General features: G+C 36.0%; 1 protein-coding gene across 2 annotated transcripts; it reads right to left on the reverse strand.

The window, feature by feature from the left end:
- Positions 1–713: 713 nt before the first annotated feature.
- On the reverse strand, positions 714–15,075 carry prkar1aa (protein kinase, cAMP-dependent, regulatory, type I, alpha (tissue specific extinguisher 1) a). 2 transcript variants are annotated; one of them, XM_007233742.4, is made up of 11 exons: positions 14,919–15,075; positions 10,044–10,226; positions 9,772–9,939; positions 8,233–8,324; positions 8,045–8,106; positions 7,893–7,939; positions 6,389–6,547; positions 5,444–5,504; positions 5,041–5,162; positions 4,478–4,559; positions 714–3,729 (listed from the first exon to the last, which is right to left on the reverse strand). In XM_007233742.4, the coding sequence occupies exons 2-11, from the start codon at positions 10,215–10,217 to the stop codon at positions 3,557–3,559; spliced, it is 1,140 nt and encodes a 379-aa protein (XP_007233804.1). In that variant the 5' UTR covers positions 10,218–10,226; positions 14,919–15,075; the 3' UTR covers positions 714–3,556. The 2 variants fall into 2 exon arrangements, with proteins under 2 accessions (XP_007233804.1, XP_007233803.1); XM_007233741.4 differs by having other exon boundaries at positions 10,044–10,223; positions 14,919–15,074.
- Positions 15,076–18,277: the final 3,202 nt, after the last annotated feature.

An 18,277-nucleotide genomic window follows, 5' to 3' on the forward strand; every position in this document is an offset into this window, starting at 1 on the left:
TTTTGTCTGTTGGGGTTAGCAGATTATAAACTTTTTGTTATTTCCATAAGTACGGGGTGAGAGGTGAACAGTATGTCTTTAAAATGTAACAGTCTATACTTTAAGGAATATTTATTGGGTTATGGACCTCAGCCTTAGACAAGAAAGGTCTGCTTGGTAAAAGGTCTCAAACACATGTCTCCTTTTATGTTAAAGCATTTTTTCAATTTTATTAATTAATCCTTACTAGATTATTATGATCTCATTACTCAATCTTCACCAATATGTTGATGTATCTCAACCAACAGGTGGTATGTGAGAATTTTAACCCCTCCTCCATGTTTCCCAGCAGCAGGTGAAGGCTTACTGAAACAACAACTGTGTATCTACAGATAAGAACTGGATCAAGCAGCTGTTTAAACTTGATGCTTTTGCTTTTGTTGTGTGACCGAAGCAGTAGAGTTCAGGGAACAAATACCTTCATTCCAGAGAGCGGTATTTTATTGTGATCCAATTCGATTTTGGGATCTCATGTAAAAATATGTGAAAATGTAATATTCCTTTTTTAAAGGATACTGTACAGAAACTGTCAAACATTTGACGAGTTGCTAAACGCGGATGAGAGGAGGATTCTGAAGATGTCTGTGGGCTGTAGACAAAGCATTAGATCGATAGATACTTTATTTATCCCAAAGAAAATTTAGGAATATGTGTTAAGGAAAAAGAAAGAAACCTTTAAGAATTTATTTTTTTATTGCTTGACCTGCCATTTTGGACAATCTATACCAAAAAGGGTTACAGCACAATAAAAACAAACAAAAAACCTGAATACAATCACATAAGAGAGAGAGATAATAGAGAAATGGTCCTCTGACGGCCAACAGCAGCATAGACTGAAGGCTTTACAAACCACAGAGCTGTATAAAGGTGTGTATGTGTGTGTACTGGGGCTTTTATAGTTTGAAGGAAGGGTTAATCAAATGCTGACAAATAAGCTAAATGCTAACCACTAGCCATGCTAAACAATGGCTAGCTAGCTTTTTTTTGCTGTTAGCCACATTAGCATGCCTGGTTAATTTGGTTGTAACAATATACAAGGTCGAATCTGGACTGTAAGTATGGAAAAACTAGCAAAATACAAAAGAATGGGTTTTATTTTGAGAAAAAAAGCTAAAAACATGACCACTTTCCAAGGGTACCATTTATGCTAATACAAATGCCCCTTCATGACCGACAAAAAATTAGCCAAAGTGGAGCTGAATGATATAAAAATAGAAATCAACAATTTATGATTAAACACTGATAGAATTTCAATTTAAACACTGCAGAATCACACCTTTATCTACCTGGATTTCCCACTCCAAGATTAGTTCTGCCCGTTTACACCAAATAATATGATAGGCAGTTATAATTACACTATTAAAACACATGATATGACCTGCGGGTGTCAATCTTTACCACTACAAAAAAAGACAGGGTAAACATGTCCTTGATTAAAATGTTTCACTAATTCAATTTCTTGAAACACCTGTGGAAAACTGATCGCAAGCTTTAAATGATAAACAAACTCATTTCCAATAATTCTTTACAAGAACTGACCAAAGCATGACAAAGCTACGAACTGAAGTAAAGAAAGATCTTTACAGTATTTAGCCAGGGAAATGTTGGCGCTGTGGAAAGGTTGTCAACCTTACACTGTTAAAGACACCAATAAAAAGACACTGAAGTCAACACACACCTTGAATCTGTGCTTATCAACAGCACAGTATAGAATCAAAAAGAAAGAAAATTGCTAACAGTTACAAAGTAAAATCAGGCACTTTCAAAAATTAAATTCATTACACTGACCCTACATAGATGTATTTTGGTAGAAGGGTCTAAAGGGGTCTAACACACAGAAATCACATATCACTCAGTTGAAAGCCTACACACACTTTACTTAAAACAAAACAGCAATTCCTGGTCACAACATTTAAAATATTTAACAAAAGCTTCAGCAAATGGTAACACTGCATTGGAAAGCACCACAGCGTGGAACAGAAAACTTCCAGCCTGTGAACTAGATGGTTGCATTAACCTCGTAACCAGTTCCTTAACACAAACTGTTCTGAAATATCGCAATGGCAATACGCACACATTCAGCTTGATGGCGTACAGCAAAAGAATAACATATGTTCAAGATGTCATCTGATATCATTTAATACTAAAGCTCTTAAGACTTTGACTGGTTTGACTATGAGCCACATTTTTTTCTTAGAAAAAAAAAAACAAAATATGAGAAAACAATAAAAGCAGAATGCAGAATAGTGAAACGCCTAATCAAGTTAACAAGCCAGTACTTGATAAATCTTAATTGTACCTTTAAAATGAATGACTACACTTGAAAACAAAAACACTCAAATGTATATGTGCTAATTTGTTTGACAAGCTAAAAAAAACCTTCTTCCCTCTGTGTAGCTTTAATCACATCTAAACTATGTATAAACTGAAATGTTTGACACACATCCACCAAAATCCAACAAATACTTCATTAAAATTAAAGCTTGTCAATATATTTTAGGTAATATCAACACAAAAAGCAATGTGAGGTAAATGAGAGAAAAAGCTGTGAGATAAATGGTGTGAGTGGAAAAACAAAGAGAGAACCACTTGGACCAGCAATAACAATAATGTGAAATAGCAGGAGCATATATAGATTTTTATATTTAAATTTATATATTTATATATGTATACCAAACTGTGCAAAAAATATGATTATGGTCATTTACTTTTAATATATTATAATCATTTACATATGCTATATATGTGCACCTACAACAAGAAAAGAGCAAAGCTGATCACCATGGTAACTATGGTGATGTTTAAAACTTCAGTACCCTTGACAAAACTAACGGAACTGACGGAACTCAAACACAACATAGAGCAGATTTGCCTTTGGCTTAACTATAGTCAAATGATGCAGAAGAAAACGAAAGGCGAAATACTTTCCCATGGTTCAAACAGGACACTTTCCCAGATGTACCCAGCAGTTCCTAGCCTTAAAGTCCTAAAATACAGGTTCTACACAGGGGGCTTTGAGTAATACCATCTGAAAACACACTTTTGTAATTTTTGTAAAGAACCTTTAAATGGGAAAGATCCTTTACATTAAATAATTCCTATAGATTTATCTATTTTACAAAAAATATCCTACTATGGCATTGCCCAAATAACTCTTTGCAGCACCTATATATTTAAGACTGTATGTTACAAACACCATCATAAACACTGTAATACAGTTTTGTGTTCTTTCATAAGTAGATCTGAAAAAAGGAGACCCTCCTATTCTTTCCCTCGCTTTACAACAATGACACGTCAAAGACCAAACTTCAGTTTTACAGTCTCCTTAGTGAGGACTCATATTCTTTCTAAATAAGCAGCCCAAACACAGGACGGAATACGTACCGGAGAAGGGAACTGAATGGGCACCTGGGAGTGAGTAAAATAAACATATGAAAGAAAAGTAAGAAAATAAAGCGATCTGCATTGGTGGACCCTGCGTTAGATAAAAAGAGGAAGTGGCCAGGGCGGCTTCGACTCAGACAGACAGTGAGACAAAGCTGTTGTACTGCTGGATATTCCTCTTCAGTATGTCTGAGCATGGCCCCAGCACACGCTCGAATCGAGGGCGGTCCAGCTTTACGCACTTCAGTGGGCTGCGGGCGACCACGGTGGCAGCACGAGGGCGATTCATCAGCAAAGCAATTTCACCTAAAACAAGAAAGCAGCACAAACACAAATAATTTACACTTACGCAAATAAACTAGCATTATTATCATTTTTATAACTGCTTCCACAAGCATTTTATTATAATAAAAATTTCTGTGTAAGCTCCTTCAAAGCTGCTTTTTAATCCCGTTTTTGACCCACCCAATTACTGCTAATACCCCAACAAAAGGAGGATGAAGGCTAGCACATGTGAAGCTAGCCAGTGCCCTGTTTCAAACTGCAGCTAATGCAGCATCACTGGGCAGCCCACACAGCTCGGATAAAACCACCGGCTCTACTAATTCAGCCAGCAGATGCCTGTGCTGATCAAGATTAAAAGTGATGTGGGAAGAGAGCAACATCTACCCATCCAGAGAGAGTCATTTGTGCTCTGCTGAATAACAAACAGCATGGTCCAGGATTTGATTTGGTGATGCTTGGATCATAGTGTCAGTGGCTTAGTCACCCGGAGCACTCCTATTTTCTACAAAGGTAATTATCCAAACCCACATAGTGTCACACCTGTATTAAACACATAAATGCATAACTGCAAATAATAACACCCTAACCACCACCTAGCAATGTATAAAACATAAAAATATACTTTATTTTACACAAAGTATAAAATTAATGATCATAATGCCCACCCCTAGCTTCTGCATCCCTCACACACACACCATGCGTTCATAGAGGTCCACTGGTCATCTAGAAACATTTAAAAACCTGATGAGCACATTTGATTAACACTCACCAAAGTAGTCTGAGGGTCCGAGTCTGCCCACCTCCACAAACTCCTCATTTTCAGAGCGCCTCTGCAGAACTGCAGCAGAACCCTTAAGAAACCAGAACCATTTTATTCACACACATACACTTCATTACCCCACTCTGTTTTCACACAGGATTCACACATTTGACTTAATGTTTACTTGTACTTTCCACACCTTTAGCAATGTAGAACACATTTTGCACATATTGCTATTATGGTGTTTTTAAAATGCAGCACAATCTATGAATCTATTCCTTACAGGGCCACTGCCCATTTAGACCAGTTGTAGATATACTCTATCTCACCTGATCTAGAACTATGTTAACTTGTTTCCTTTGATATCCTGTGATGTTACACACCAATTTCACTGAGAAATTATCCTTGTACATGACACTGTCCATGGGCAATCTGACTGTAATTACATTCCAATTTTAATGTAATTTTGCTTAATGTAATTTCAGGGATATAATTAAGCTTTACATTCAGAAGAGTTTTCTGGCCATAAAGAGTCTTTGAGAATTGAGCAGAAGAGAAACATCACTGAGTACCTCAAGGATGATGAAAAATTCATCTCCAGGCTGGCCTTGAACCACAATCTTCTGACCGTCCTCAAACTGCACCGTTTCGAGTGCATCGGCCACAGTGAGTCGCTCCCATTTATCCAGTGATTCTGCAGGGCATTAAAAACACTGTCAGTATTCAGTGCAGGAGGGTCACACAGCTTAACCAACTTCAGATCATCAGATCTGGTCCAAATATAGTTATAGAATAACAATATTACAGGAATAATTCAATTTTAAATATAAGCAACAAATTCAGATTTAATGCAGCATTTAAAATGTAGTATTTAAACAGTAAATACATGATACTGAGAACAAGAGGAGTTAAAATTTAATAGAATTAAGAGGAAGTTGTGCAATTATCAAATAACAGTGTAGTATAGAGACTTACCTAAGATTGACACCTTGCTGAGGAATTCCTCATACATCTTCCTCTTTCTCAGAGTGCTTCCCTGAAAGAGACAAACAAAACAAATCATATACAGGTAAGTTTCAACACATTATTCTAATTATCCATATTGTTCACACTACCCGGCGCACATTCAGAGGTGATTATTATCGGCCTGTAGCTACCTATTTCACAGTTCAGAGATGAGTATTATCAGTCTGTAGCCTGCTGTACCCAGCCTTAATGGAAATCTAGATATCTAAGCTTACTGTATTTAAACGGAAGCACATTATTTACCCAAATTGAAGGTTTTCAGGAGACAAATCTGTTTAGATTAACATCCAGCAGTTGTTTGACTTTAAAATAAAGTCACAGTTTTGTTTACTTAGCTTAGCCTCACTTAATTTACCCCAACACCACCCCCCAGCAGCAAGACCTGTTGAATTAGAAGGAAAACATGGCTACACCCCTGTTCCTTACTTGTTTCACACAATGTGCTTTTTAATTCGGTGTGCCTTATGTTTGAAAACAGATGTTAATTGTTAGTGTGCCTTATAATCCAGGGCACTTTATAGTGTGAAACATACAGTAGTCTTGTGCAAAATTTAGGTACTCCTAGTCCAGTTAAAACAACACATTCTAAAGCAGAAGTATGGTTAAAGTGCCTAATAAAAATAATAATTTAATTTAATTTAATTGTGATTGGACAAAACAACTGCAAAACTAAAGAGAAGAAAAGAAGGTTTATGTATCTGGTCAAATTAGTAACAATTTTTTTTTTTCCACTTTCATACTTAAAACAACAAAAATGATATTTAAACAGGGATGACAAAACATTTGCAGACAGGGGTACATTAATTAAACTGCATGTTGCACCAGTAGTATGTAATACAGACAGACATGCAGCGTAGTTAAAATGTTCTGCTCTACCACATGGGTGATACATACCATCAGTATTCTCCTGTAGCTGTCTCTGTCGATGCCCCACAGCTTCACATTGGTTTTAGCTCGGACAGTCGCTGCCCTTGGGGTGCCGTAGATTAAAGCCAGTTCTCCAAAGCTGCCACCTTCCCCAATACTGGTCACCCATGCATTATTCACATACACCTAAAACAAATCATACAAAACATCCAGATAATAAATATCATCATCAAAAATGTAACTACTAAATACTGATTTACACACTGCATGGGCAAAAGTATTGGGACTTGATCACTGAATTCAGGTGTTTCATTCAGTCCCACTGCCACGGGTGTATAAAATCAAGCACTTATTCTTGCAGTTTACAGACATAAGTGAAATAATTCCACAGTAATTTTTTTTATAAGTGTAAGTGTTTGTAAAAAGAACTGACTCAACAAATCCACACCTGCTGTTAGAGCTATGAAGGCAAGGATCATCTATATATTAATGTATATTTATTTAGAATGTGCTGTCATAAAGGCTCCTGTAGTTGTTTCAGAAATGTGGTCATTTAGTGTACAGTATCTTATGAAAACGAGTACACTCCTCACATTATTGTAAATCCTTTTTTACATCTTTATTGGGACTTTTCCACACTAAAGAAATAACACTTTGCTACAATGTAAAGTAGTCAGTGTACAGCAGGGGTAGGGTGGTGTAGTTATTTTTGTTGAGTAATTTTGTGGGCACAGCAAATTAACCTTGTCATACAGGCTGTACACTGAGTCATTTACATTGTGTCAAGTTGTTATATCTTCAGTGTTGTTCCATGAAAATACATAATAAAATATTTACAAAAATGTGGGAGTGTACTCACTTTTGTAAGATAATTTATGTATGTTTTTACTCTTTTCTTTCCTCTAAAAAATTTAATATAAAAAAATTGTATTCTGTATTTTCTGTTTTTAAATGTACTATGCTTTTCAAATGTCATGATTTACAGTTGCTGTTTTTGAACGTGATTTGATCTGCTTTCTGAGAAGCTGCTATAGAGTACCTTGGACCAAGACATACACAAAGAATCATATTCACCATTTGAGTTTGACACTAATGGCTTCAGACTTTAATCCATCCATGCAGTGAACAGACACACATCGATATAATGACCATATATGTCTGCGGAGGTGCAGCCACTGCTGCGACTCACTTGCTCAAAGGCCAAACAGCAGCACAACCCGGTCACCAATAACTCTCAATAACTGAGTGCTCTAATCACTCAGACACCACTGCACACAACGGTTCACCAGCTTCAGCCTCGTGGTATCACAGTCAGGCACACCACTCACCTCCACGTTTTTTCTGATGAACTAAGCCCATTATTTTTTCGTGTTTTATATTAGTATTTATGTTTACTAATTTGCTATTTCATTTTAAGTTATTTTTAAAATGTTCATAAATTAATAAAGCTTGTCTCTAATCAATTTATATTGATTTGATTTATGAAAGAAAGCAGTGTGTGAAGAAAGTAATTAATGTGTGTGTCACTTACATCCATCTCTCCCTGATCAATAACGTAGAAGTTATCACCCTCATCCCCTGAAAACACAAATCACAGTGTCACAAATGTCACATTTTCGTTTTTGGGACATAAACTAAATTAAAAATTAAAAACTTTCTGCTTTCCACACAAACAAACCTTACCTTGCTGAATAACGGTCTCTCCAGCAATGTAGTTCACAGGGAACATGGCATCAAATATATCACTATGGGTAAAAAAAAGAGACTTCAAATCACTCTTAACCTTCAGTACACTTGTTTAGATGATAACTGGGGCAAACAAAAAATATCATTTTTAAACTGGAATTTGACAAGAAAAATTAAGCCATTACCTTCTTTCATTATCATCAAGGTGGGCAAACAGCACATTCTTCTCAATCGCTTTAGCCAGCGCAGCCATCGTTTTATAATCTTTTGGAATAACCTGTAAAACACCCAAGCAACCCATGTATCAACCTATAAATTACGCAATCAACCATGCTGAAGTACATATTTTCCAGGAATGTTGTTTGGGTCTAATTTACAATCATTTTACAGCCCTGCTCTTATAATTAGGGATCATAAATTGAACAAATTACAAATAAGAAAACATTGATAAATGTCAGAATTTTCATAAAAACTGCATAAGGGAGTTTTTAAAAATGATTAATGAATAAGACCAATTTATCCTACTATTTATTTTAAAGTAAAAAAATGAAATAAAATCTGACACTTTTGTTACTGATCAACTTCTGATCAACTCAACAACAGAACCACTGTACAGAGGTTACGCATATCACTGTTCTCAAAAAGAGATTGAGAATATATTTAAATTTGGTCAAAAAATGTATGTGTGATACTTTTTGGATGTAATGCATGATATTTATAATAGGGCCTACACAGATTGGGAATAGCCCCTATGTGTAATTCAATCATCCTCTCCTTTATTATCTCACATATAAAATGTTTGCCTCTGTAGATGATCTGGGATTAAGTGAAGAAGTAACCATATTTCATGTTACAATTCTGCACAAACACACAAACTGTAAAATGTAAAGGTTTCAAGCAGCACTGTGATATTATTCAATATTACTTGTGTCAATTTATATTTGAGATGCATCCAAAATTTGGCAACCAAAAATATTGTACCAAAGATGGATTTTTCAACTGAAAGATACAGGCTGTACAGGGCTTGCTGGGCCTTAATGTTTGTTTGTTTATCAAATTAGTTTTTTTAATTACATGTGATTTGAGTAGCACTGCTGGGATACATTTATGACTAAAACTGCACTGTTAAGTACAGGGGTTGGATAATGAAACTGGAACACGTTGAATTCTGCCGTGATTTGGGCAGCTGTGGTTTTATGATTTTTGGATACAAACCGGGTTAGCACCCGAACATCCCTTTCAGAAAGCTTCCTCTTCCGTCCACAGTTAATCCTGTTGGATGTGGTTGGTCCATCTTGGTGGTATGCTGACATTCCCCTGGATACCGTGGCTCTTGATACATCACAAAGACTTGCTGTCTTGGTCACAGATGTGCCAGCAAGATGTGCACCAACAATTTGTCCTCTTTTGAACTCTGGTATGTCACCCATAATGTTGTGTGCATTGCAATATTTTGAGCGAAACTGTGCTCTTACTCTGCTAATTGAACCTTTACACTCTGCTCTTACTGGTGCAATGTGCAATTAATGAAGATTGGCCACCAGGCTGCTCCAATTTAGCCATGGAATTTAGCCACTAAAATTACAGGTGTTTCAGGTTCATTGTCCAACCCCTGTATATTCATTTTTAGAATAGCACCAAGTTTCATTTCAGTGCACTTCTAATGAATATATAGTAGTACAATACAGATCATGCTGTCCTATATGAATAAAATAACTCAGTACCTTTCTGACGTAAGAAGCAGCATCCTCCTCTGTGTAAACCTCAGCACTGATGGCTCCACGGCGGCGACGGCCCTTAACCACAGGGTTCATGGGAGGTGAAATCTCATCTTCACGTGAATCCGAACGAGAGCTGGATTTCTGCTGGCCAACCATCTGCTTTGCTTCCTCCTAATGGGAGGCAAACATCAAGACCAATAATAAAGACCAACCGTCAGACTGACAAACTGCCTCTAAAGACTGAGGCATCCCCAAGACTAAGCTTAATCTCACACCTTCTCAAGCCTCTCGAAGTAATCTCTGAGGAAGGCCATGGGTCTTTCTGGCCTGGACGTGCACAGCTGCACAATGCAGTCCTTCAGCAGCTGCTGGATGCTGTGTTTCTGCACGTACTGCTCACATTCCCGCAAACTCCTCTCCTCCTCACTGCTCGTGCTGCTGGACGCCATGCTGACCTACTGACCCAACATAATGAAACATAATCAACATCAACATAATCACCACAATCATTTTCCATTTTAACTTTATATTCCACATAATTTCTTTAGATGTTCATACAAAAAGTATTTTCTCTGATGACTCTTCCATCATATTTGTGCAAGTATCACTTCAGTGTTTATTCCCCTTTTATGACTCCCCCAATCACTAGTAATACCTCAAGAACTAGGAGGGTGAAGACTAGCCCATGGCTCAACCAATACATGTGAAATTAGCCACGCCTCTTCTTCAGCTGCCACTGATGCAGCATTACTGGGTAGTGCTGAAGGAAAGTGTAGCGAAACACCTTGATGCTTCAGCCAACAGACTCCTGTGCTGAAAGACATCACATTGAACTAATGTGGGGAGAGCTGCTGAAGGAGTAATCACTTGTGTCACTTTGTAGAAAACTCCAAATATTTTTTTCTATCCTGTTTTACTGCACTCAACTGTTCTTAAATGTGACCCAAAAGAGCTTTAGTCTTATCCTGTATGCTATTTTGTTAGCCATGGTCGACAAAACAGCACTGGTTTGAAACCCTGCCTTCTACTGTTACCATTAGAATGGCTAAAGCTACGATCTATCCTTAGTATTTGAGAACTAAATGAAAACTAGAAACAGCCAGCCATAATACACAAACGTAAATACGCGGCCAAAACTTGAACTTGAAGAATTTGGAAAAAGAACACGAAAAATGTCTGTGAATGGCCAAACACACAAGCCTGGCAGATGTATTCTAGGAATTGTAGTGCTTTGTAGTGAATTGTAGTTGTACATTCGCTGTAAGTGTAAAGTGTGTTTATTGGACTACAGCAACCGCATCAGAAGAGACAGCTACAGGAAAAATATTAAACAAAACAAGTAATGAACAAATCTGTCTAACGTTCTCAAAATGTGTTTTTACATCAAAAAGTTCAAAAGTTCAGTAAAGAAGGTGATCATAGTTTATTTTCAATGTTTTGAATGTTTACAGTGGCGTACTTACATTTTTCCAATGATCAAACAAACTGTAATATTAGACAAAGAGAACCTAAGTAAATATAAAAAACTTTTAAAATGATAATTTTATTTATTAAAGGAAAATAAAAGTCCAAACCAATCTAGCCCTGTGTGAAAAAATGTTTACCCTTAAATCTTATAACTTGGTTCTGCCACCCTTGGCGGCAACAACTGCAATCAAGCTTTACTGATAACTGGCAAAGAGTCTTTTACATCTCTGTGGAGGAATTTTGATCTACTCTTCTTTACATAATTATTTTAATTCAGACACATTGGAGGGTTTTCTAACAAAAACAGCCTGTTTAATGTCATCCACAGCATCTTCATCAGACATTGACTAGCCCACTGCAAAACATTAATTTAGTTTTTTTTTTTTTAAGCCATTCAGAGGTGGACTTGATTGTGTGCTTCAGATCATTTCACAATGGCCTGGATTGGTTTGGATAGTTTCTTCCTCTTAGTAAATAAAATCTTTAAAACATTTAAAAAGTGTTTTTTTATTTTTATTATATTATATATGTTATATGTTATATTTATCTGATATGAAAGTTTATTTGATAATCTGAGAAATGTAAGTGACAAAATGTCAATAACAAAAGAAATCTGTAAGGGGCAAATACTTTTTCACACCACTGTTTTTATGCCTCTGTAAGACAATATTGTGTATATCTCTGAAGGATATACAGAGTGAGAGATGGGTGATCATATAAATGGACTGAGGCAAAACGAAAAACCATCTACGGACAGATGAACCAAAAGTTATTCCAGGACAGGGATCACCCAGTTGGTTATCAGCACTCAAAATCCTGAAAATCTGATATTAAGGGTCAGTCTGAATTAGTGCATGTGGTGTTGATAGCTTACACATATGGAAAAGCACCAGTGATAAACAGTATATAGAGGTTTTAGAACAACGTATGCTCCAATCCAGACGTGCCTCGCAGGTAAGGCCTTGCATAATTCGGCAAGACAATACCAAACCTCATACTGCATCCATCACAACAGCACGAGTCCAAGTGCTGAACTGGCCTTCCTGCAGTCCAGGAGCTTCCACCAACAGAAAATATTTGGTGCATTACGAACCAAAAAAAATGGTGAAAAGACTGTCGAGGAGCTAAAATCCTACATCAGAAGAGAATGGGACAACATTCCTCTCCCAAAACTCCAGCAGCTGCTCTTCTCCGACTCCAGACCTATTTTACAGAGTGTTGTTAAAAGGGGGGTGCCTCACAATTTATCAAATTCAAAATGAGTTATTGATAAAAGATATTTTTTATACAATGTTAAGATGTAACATGTCTCAACCAGTTAAATGTAACATGTTAACTGTTTTACTGTGAAGAATATGGGTGTGTGAAATTTTCATATCATTACGTTCTGTTTTAACTTACATTAAGTTCATTTTTTACAGCTTCCCAACTTTTTGGGAACTGGGATTTTATTTATATTGTTTTAGATATCATTTATAAACTAATTTTTACTACATTTTTACTATACTATACCATATTTTGTAATTTTGATAAAATAATAAGAATAGATATTTCAGTCATTTGTGAATTGAATTGTGGGCTGATTAAATACCTATATAAATATTTAATATTATCCTTATATGGTTATTATGAGAATAACTATAGAGCTGAGGTGCATTTCCACAAAAGAATAGCCATTTAAAACAATGCAGTTGCAATGCAATTGTTTCCCAAATCTGTAACTACTGAACTAACTGAACTACTGAGATAAGCGCACTGGTTATGAACCATCATTAAGCAATACAGGTGCTTCTCAGAAGTTCCACTGAACGATAACAACCACGGTTTGATCCACTGCTGCTGACCCGTGGTTAAACGCTTGGTTCTGGGAGATCACAGGATAGTGAGGATTTAACAGCTTTGAAGCTCCAAATATACTTCTTAATGTATTTTTGTGTTTATAAGTATAGTTGCAGTTACCATCCCCCATATGAAAAACAGGCATACACATGTTTAGCACATATAAATACATATAAAACATGTATAAATATATACTTTTAATGATTTTCAAAAAATGTATTTAATATATTTAATACGAATAATGCAAAATCCTAACAATTCATTTTAGTGCCTGGTTTAAAAAAAAACAAGATTCCACTGCATCTTAACTGCATATCTATAGGTATTAAACATGTTTTAAACTTGTTATTGTATTTTTATAATACTTAAGGATAGGGCTGCAACAACTAATCCAATAAAATCGATTATATAAATATTTGGCAACAATTTTTTATTATCGATTAGTTGGGTCTACGTTATTACAGCAATTTTTTTCCCTCTCACTCAGTGTTACTAGAGCCTGCTACTAGAGTAGTTTAACAAGACTGGTTTCATTCTCAGTAAATTCACAAATTCACATCTTATGTTTAGTGAACAAGTTAATTTGTAACAAATCAGCATTACACAAAGTGAAGCGCAATGGGAGATGGGTAATGGGCTCCTTCACACAGTTTACACTCAACTTAGTCTGTCTCCAAAAGGGACCAAACACAACAGATTACATATCTACTTACTAAATATCAGTAACTTGCACGTTTAAACATAATCTGAACATTTAAATGGCTTTTAAATCTTATGTTGTGTTGCTGTTTCTATTGTTTTTTTAGAGATGGAGACCATGTCAGAAATAATTGCAGACTAATAAATAAAAAAAATAATCATCAGATTAGTTGACTACCAAAATCCTCATTAGTTGCAGCCCTAGTTGCTATACAATTACTACATTAGTACAAAGACAGTTTAATGTATTAAATTAAACACTGTAAATAATTAACCAGCAGATTAATTGATTATCAAAAATAATTGTTGGCTGCAGCACTATTTTAAGATACTACATATTAGTGAGCTACTTATTTCAGTGTTTTAAACTCATGAATTGAATTGCAGGCTGACTGAATCATTATTTCACTACACTGTTAGTATTAATATCTGACTATTTCTAAAAGCAAACTACTGCACCACTTCATTTATATCTGTCAAATATATATATATATATATATATATATATATATATATATATATATATATATATATATATATATATCATATTATACATGTATAACATAAGTGTTTTTATAATGTAGCTAACTATATATTACGTATTTACTACCGAAAGGACAGTGTTATTATAAGTGTTGCTATAAATCTGTTAGTAATAATTTAGTGTAATCGTGGGCTGAGCGGACTGTTGTTGTTGTTGTTATTACAGTGAAGTGTATCAGTCAGGGTTCCGATCTACAGTGAATAACAGTGGAATAAGACTGTAGGTTCGTTAATCTACATGTTTAGATCACGATCATTCTGTTTTTGACACGTTTAAACCTTTACAGACCTAAAGATCAGGCCTGGTGTAGTGGCCTCCGTCTGTGTGTGTGTGTGTGTGTGCGTGTTGTTTTAGTCCGTTAGCTAAACCCACAGCAGTAGAGCGCGGTAGGGGAGGGAAAATCAGCCCTATGTAGAGGGAATTCTGAAAAACTGTAGGTTTAAAACGGAATTCTTCCAGATCTAAATCCTAAACACACACACACACACATAAACACTGACACACGCCATCTTACAGCCGAGCTGCGCTGATCTCTTACAGCACCCCCTCCTCCCTCCCGGCGCTGCAGCCTGAAACCCCCCGGTTTATTAAACTCTCCTACCTGAGAGCCGGGCGCTGCTGCTGCTGGGGCCTGTTCTGCTGTTTATATCTGTGTTTTAGTAAGAGAGAGAGTGTGTGAGTGTGTGTATTTGTGTATGTGTGTGTGTGCGTGTCCGACACTCCCTTCCGCTTAGCTTCGATACCAAACCGGAAACACGTCACCGCCAATCACAAACAACCCGTGACGCCTAGAGCCTTTTTCATAAAACCAAAACATACAGCACTCTTCATTTAATCATCATTATAAATGTACATTTTCTAATTTAAACACACACCTTACTACATATGCTATGTATGTACACGTTACAATCTTTAATAATAAAAAAAGTTTAATTTAATCATAACGATCTAATAGAGGAAAAAAATATATATAAAACATTTCTTCTTCTTCTCCCCAATTTAGCTATGCCTATATCCCTCCCACTCAGCTGCACTTCCCTTTCACTAGCAATGCCCCAACATTAGGAGGGTGAAGACTAGCACGTGCCTCCTCCTATAAATAATAAATTTCTAAATGTACATAGCAATGTTAACATGCGTATATTTATAGGTTCTACAGTGAAATAATGTATATAAACTAATGGTCAAAAACGATTTTCCCTTTATTTTGGCTATTTTAGCTCTTTCAGCAGGTCCAGTAAAAAAATAAATAAATCCAATGTACAAAATTTTGCTGTAAACTGTCCGGGCCTTTAAGGAAAACTACATTTACTATACACTGAAAAAAATAAATAAACTGAGCTTTGGGAAATATCAATTTAGAAAGCCTTTTTCTGTAGTAAAGCAGTACTTGAACCAAACATGTTCCTGCACTCTCTACTGCAGCACTTACAGTTACACACAGCACATGCACACTTTCTTCATAATGACTAGAAAAAGACACAGAAACATAAAAACTATATAAATATTTTTAAAAAATAAGTGTTTTCTATAGATAAATTACAGATGAAGCCAGAGAGCAGTGAGTATTGTTTCCTACACTTCAAAAGACTCTTGGAAACTGGAGAAAACTGATACAGGAAGAGTCAGGTCTAGCTGACACACATGGCAACAGAACCTTTAGTTTAGCCTAACATTGATCTAAGACTTTTCAGCATTGAAGAGAAGAATTGGAGGTCTAACAGGTGAAGTGCAGTAATAAAGTCATTGCTAAGACAAGAAAATAAAACATTTTTTTGTATTATTGTCTAGGCCATACAGCACTGCTACTGCACAACTGACAACTAAGCAATAGGAATGTTCTTAAACTTTTGAACGGTGTATGATATGTGTGGAATTTGATATTGTCTTTATTCCTCATTTGTAGTTTGCTACTGTGAGGGGCCTAGCACTAGTTTTGTCACTGTGACAAAGTGACAAAAAAAATACAGTTGAATTGTTACAGTCATATGAAAAAGTTTGGGCACCCCTATTAATCTTAATAATTTTTAGTTGTAAATATTTGGGTGTTTGCAGCAGCCATTTCAGTTTGATATATCTAATAACTGATGGACACAGTAATATTTCAGGATTGAAATGAGGTTTATTGTACTAACAGAAAATGGGCCATATGTATTAAACCAAAATTTGACCGGTGCAAAAGTATGGGTACCCTTATCATTTTATTGATTTAAATATTCCTAACTACATTTTACTGAAGCACAAAATTGGTTTGGTAACCTCATTGAGCTTTGAACTTCATAGCCAGGTGTATCCAATCATGAGAAAAGGTATTTAAGGTGGCCAATTGCAAATTGTTCTCCTATTTGAATCTCCTCTGAAGAGTGGCATCATGGGTTCATCAAAACAACTCTCAAATGATCTAAAAACAAAGATTCAACATAGTTGTTCAGGGGAAGGATACAAAACGTTGTCTCAGAGATTTAACCTGTCAGTTTCCACTGTGAGGAACATAGTAAGGAAATGGAAGACCACAGGGACAGTTTTGTTAAGCCCAGACGTGGCAGGCCAAGAAAAATATCAGAAAGGCAGAGAAGAAGAATGGTGAGAACAGTCAAGGACAATCCACAGACCACCTCCAAAGAGCTGCAGCATCATCTTGCTGCAGATGGTGTCACTGTGCATCGGTCAACAATACAGCGCACTTTGCACAAGGAGAAGCTGTATGGGATAGTGATGCGAAAGAAGCCATTTCTGCAAGGACGCCTCAGAGTTGCGAGTCGCAAAAGCACAGTCAGGCGACTCTGTTGGTGGCGTGCTTGCAAAAATGGCTTCTTTCGCATCACTCTCCCATACAGCTTCTCCTTGTGCAAAGTGCGCAATTTCCTTACTATGTTCCTCACAGTGGAAACTGACAGGTTTAATCTCTGAGACAACTTTTTGTATCCTTTCCCTGAATAACTCTGTTGAACAATCTTTGTTTTTAGATCATTTGAGAGTTGTTTTGATGAGCCCATGATGCCACTCTTCAGAGGAGATTCAAATAGGAGAACAACTTGCAATTGGCCACCTTAAATACCTTTTCTCATGATTGGATACACCTGGCTATGAAGTTCAAAGCTCAATGAGGTTACCAAACCAATTATGTGCTTCAGTAAAAAAACAAATCAGTAAAAAGTAGTTAGGAGTATTCAAATCAATAAAATGATAAGGGTGCCCATACTTTTGCACCGGTCAAATTTTGGTTTAATGCATATTGCACATTTTCTGTTAGTACAATAAACCTCATTTCAATCCTGAAATATTACTGTGTCCATCAGTTATTATATATATATCAAAATGAAATGGCTGTTGCAAACACCCAAATATTTACAACTAAAAATGATTAAGATTATTAGGGGTGCCCAAACTTTTTCATTTGACTGTATGTAGTTGATGTGAAATTAAACGTACTCTGTTAGAAAAACAGAGTTTTTGTAACAGAGCTGTGCTACATTAACACATTTTACAAAGGCTTTTTAAATCCTACAGTAAACAGTATACTTTTGCAATGTATACTTTTCTATAGTCACGTATTTTGTTTTAATTATGCATTTTCTGCATATTCTTTAAATATTTTTTGTGCTCTTTTAGTAACTTTTTATACCTAGAACATAAATTGTGTGTCATATATAATATAATATTATATATGGAGCACAATTTAACAGATTTTTAACATTATAAAAGAGTAAATTAAAAGTTGTCTTTTTTGCATGTAGTTTCCATATATGGACTGTTTACACTTTACATTACACCCTTTTATTCAAAGAAAATAGAGGGAGTTTTTGTTTTTTATTGTTACTAAGAGTGACACTGACAGTGCAGGGGCCAGATATTACTTATCAGTCAAACAATTAAGTTTAGTGGTTTATTATTTAGGAATGTGTTGCCAAGTCATATCCTTTCCTCAGATGCTGGTTGGACACACCCTCCTCTCCCTCC

This window comes from Astyanax mexicanus, chromosome 19 (genome assembly GCF_023375975.1).
Source record: "Astyanax mexicanus isolate ESR-SI-001 chromosome 19, AstMex3_surface, whole genome shotgun sequence".
NCBI classification, from domain to species: domain Eukaryota; kingdom Metazoa; phylum Chordata; class Actinopteri; order Characiformes; family Acestrorhamphidae; genus Astyanax; species Astyanax mexicanus.

Coding starts and splice junctions, on each gene's coding strand:
- prkar1aa (XM_007233742.4), bottom strand. CDS start 10,217: ATGGCGTCCAGCAGCACGAGCAGTGAGGAGGAGAGGAGTTTGCGGGAA. Junction 5,163..5,443: donor CAGCAAGGTGTCAATCTTAG/GTAAGTCTCTAT, acceptor AATGCCCTGCAG/AATCACTGGATAAATGGGAG. Junction 3,730..4,477: donor CGGACCCTCAGACTACTTTG/GTGAGTGTTAAT, acceptor TTCTTGTTTTAG/GTGAAATTGCTTTGCTGATG.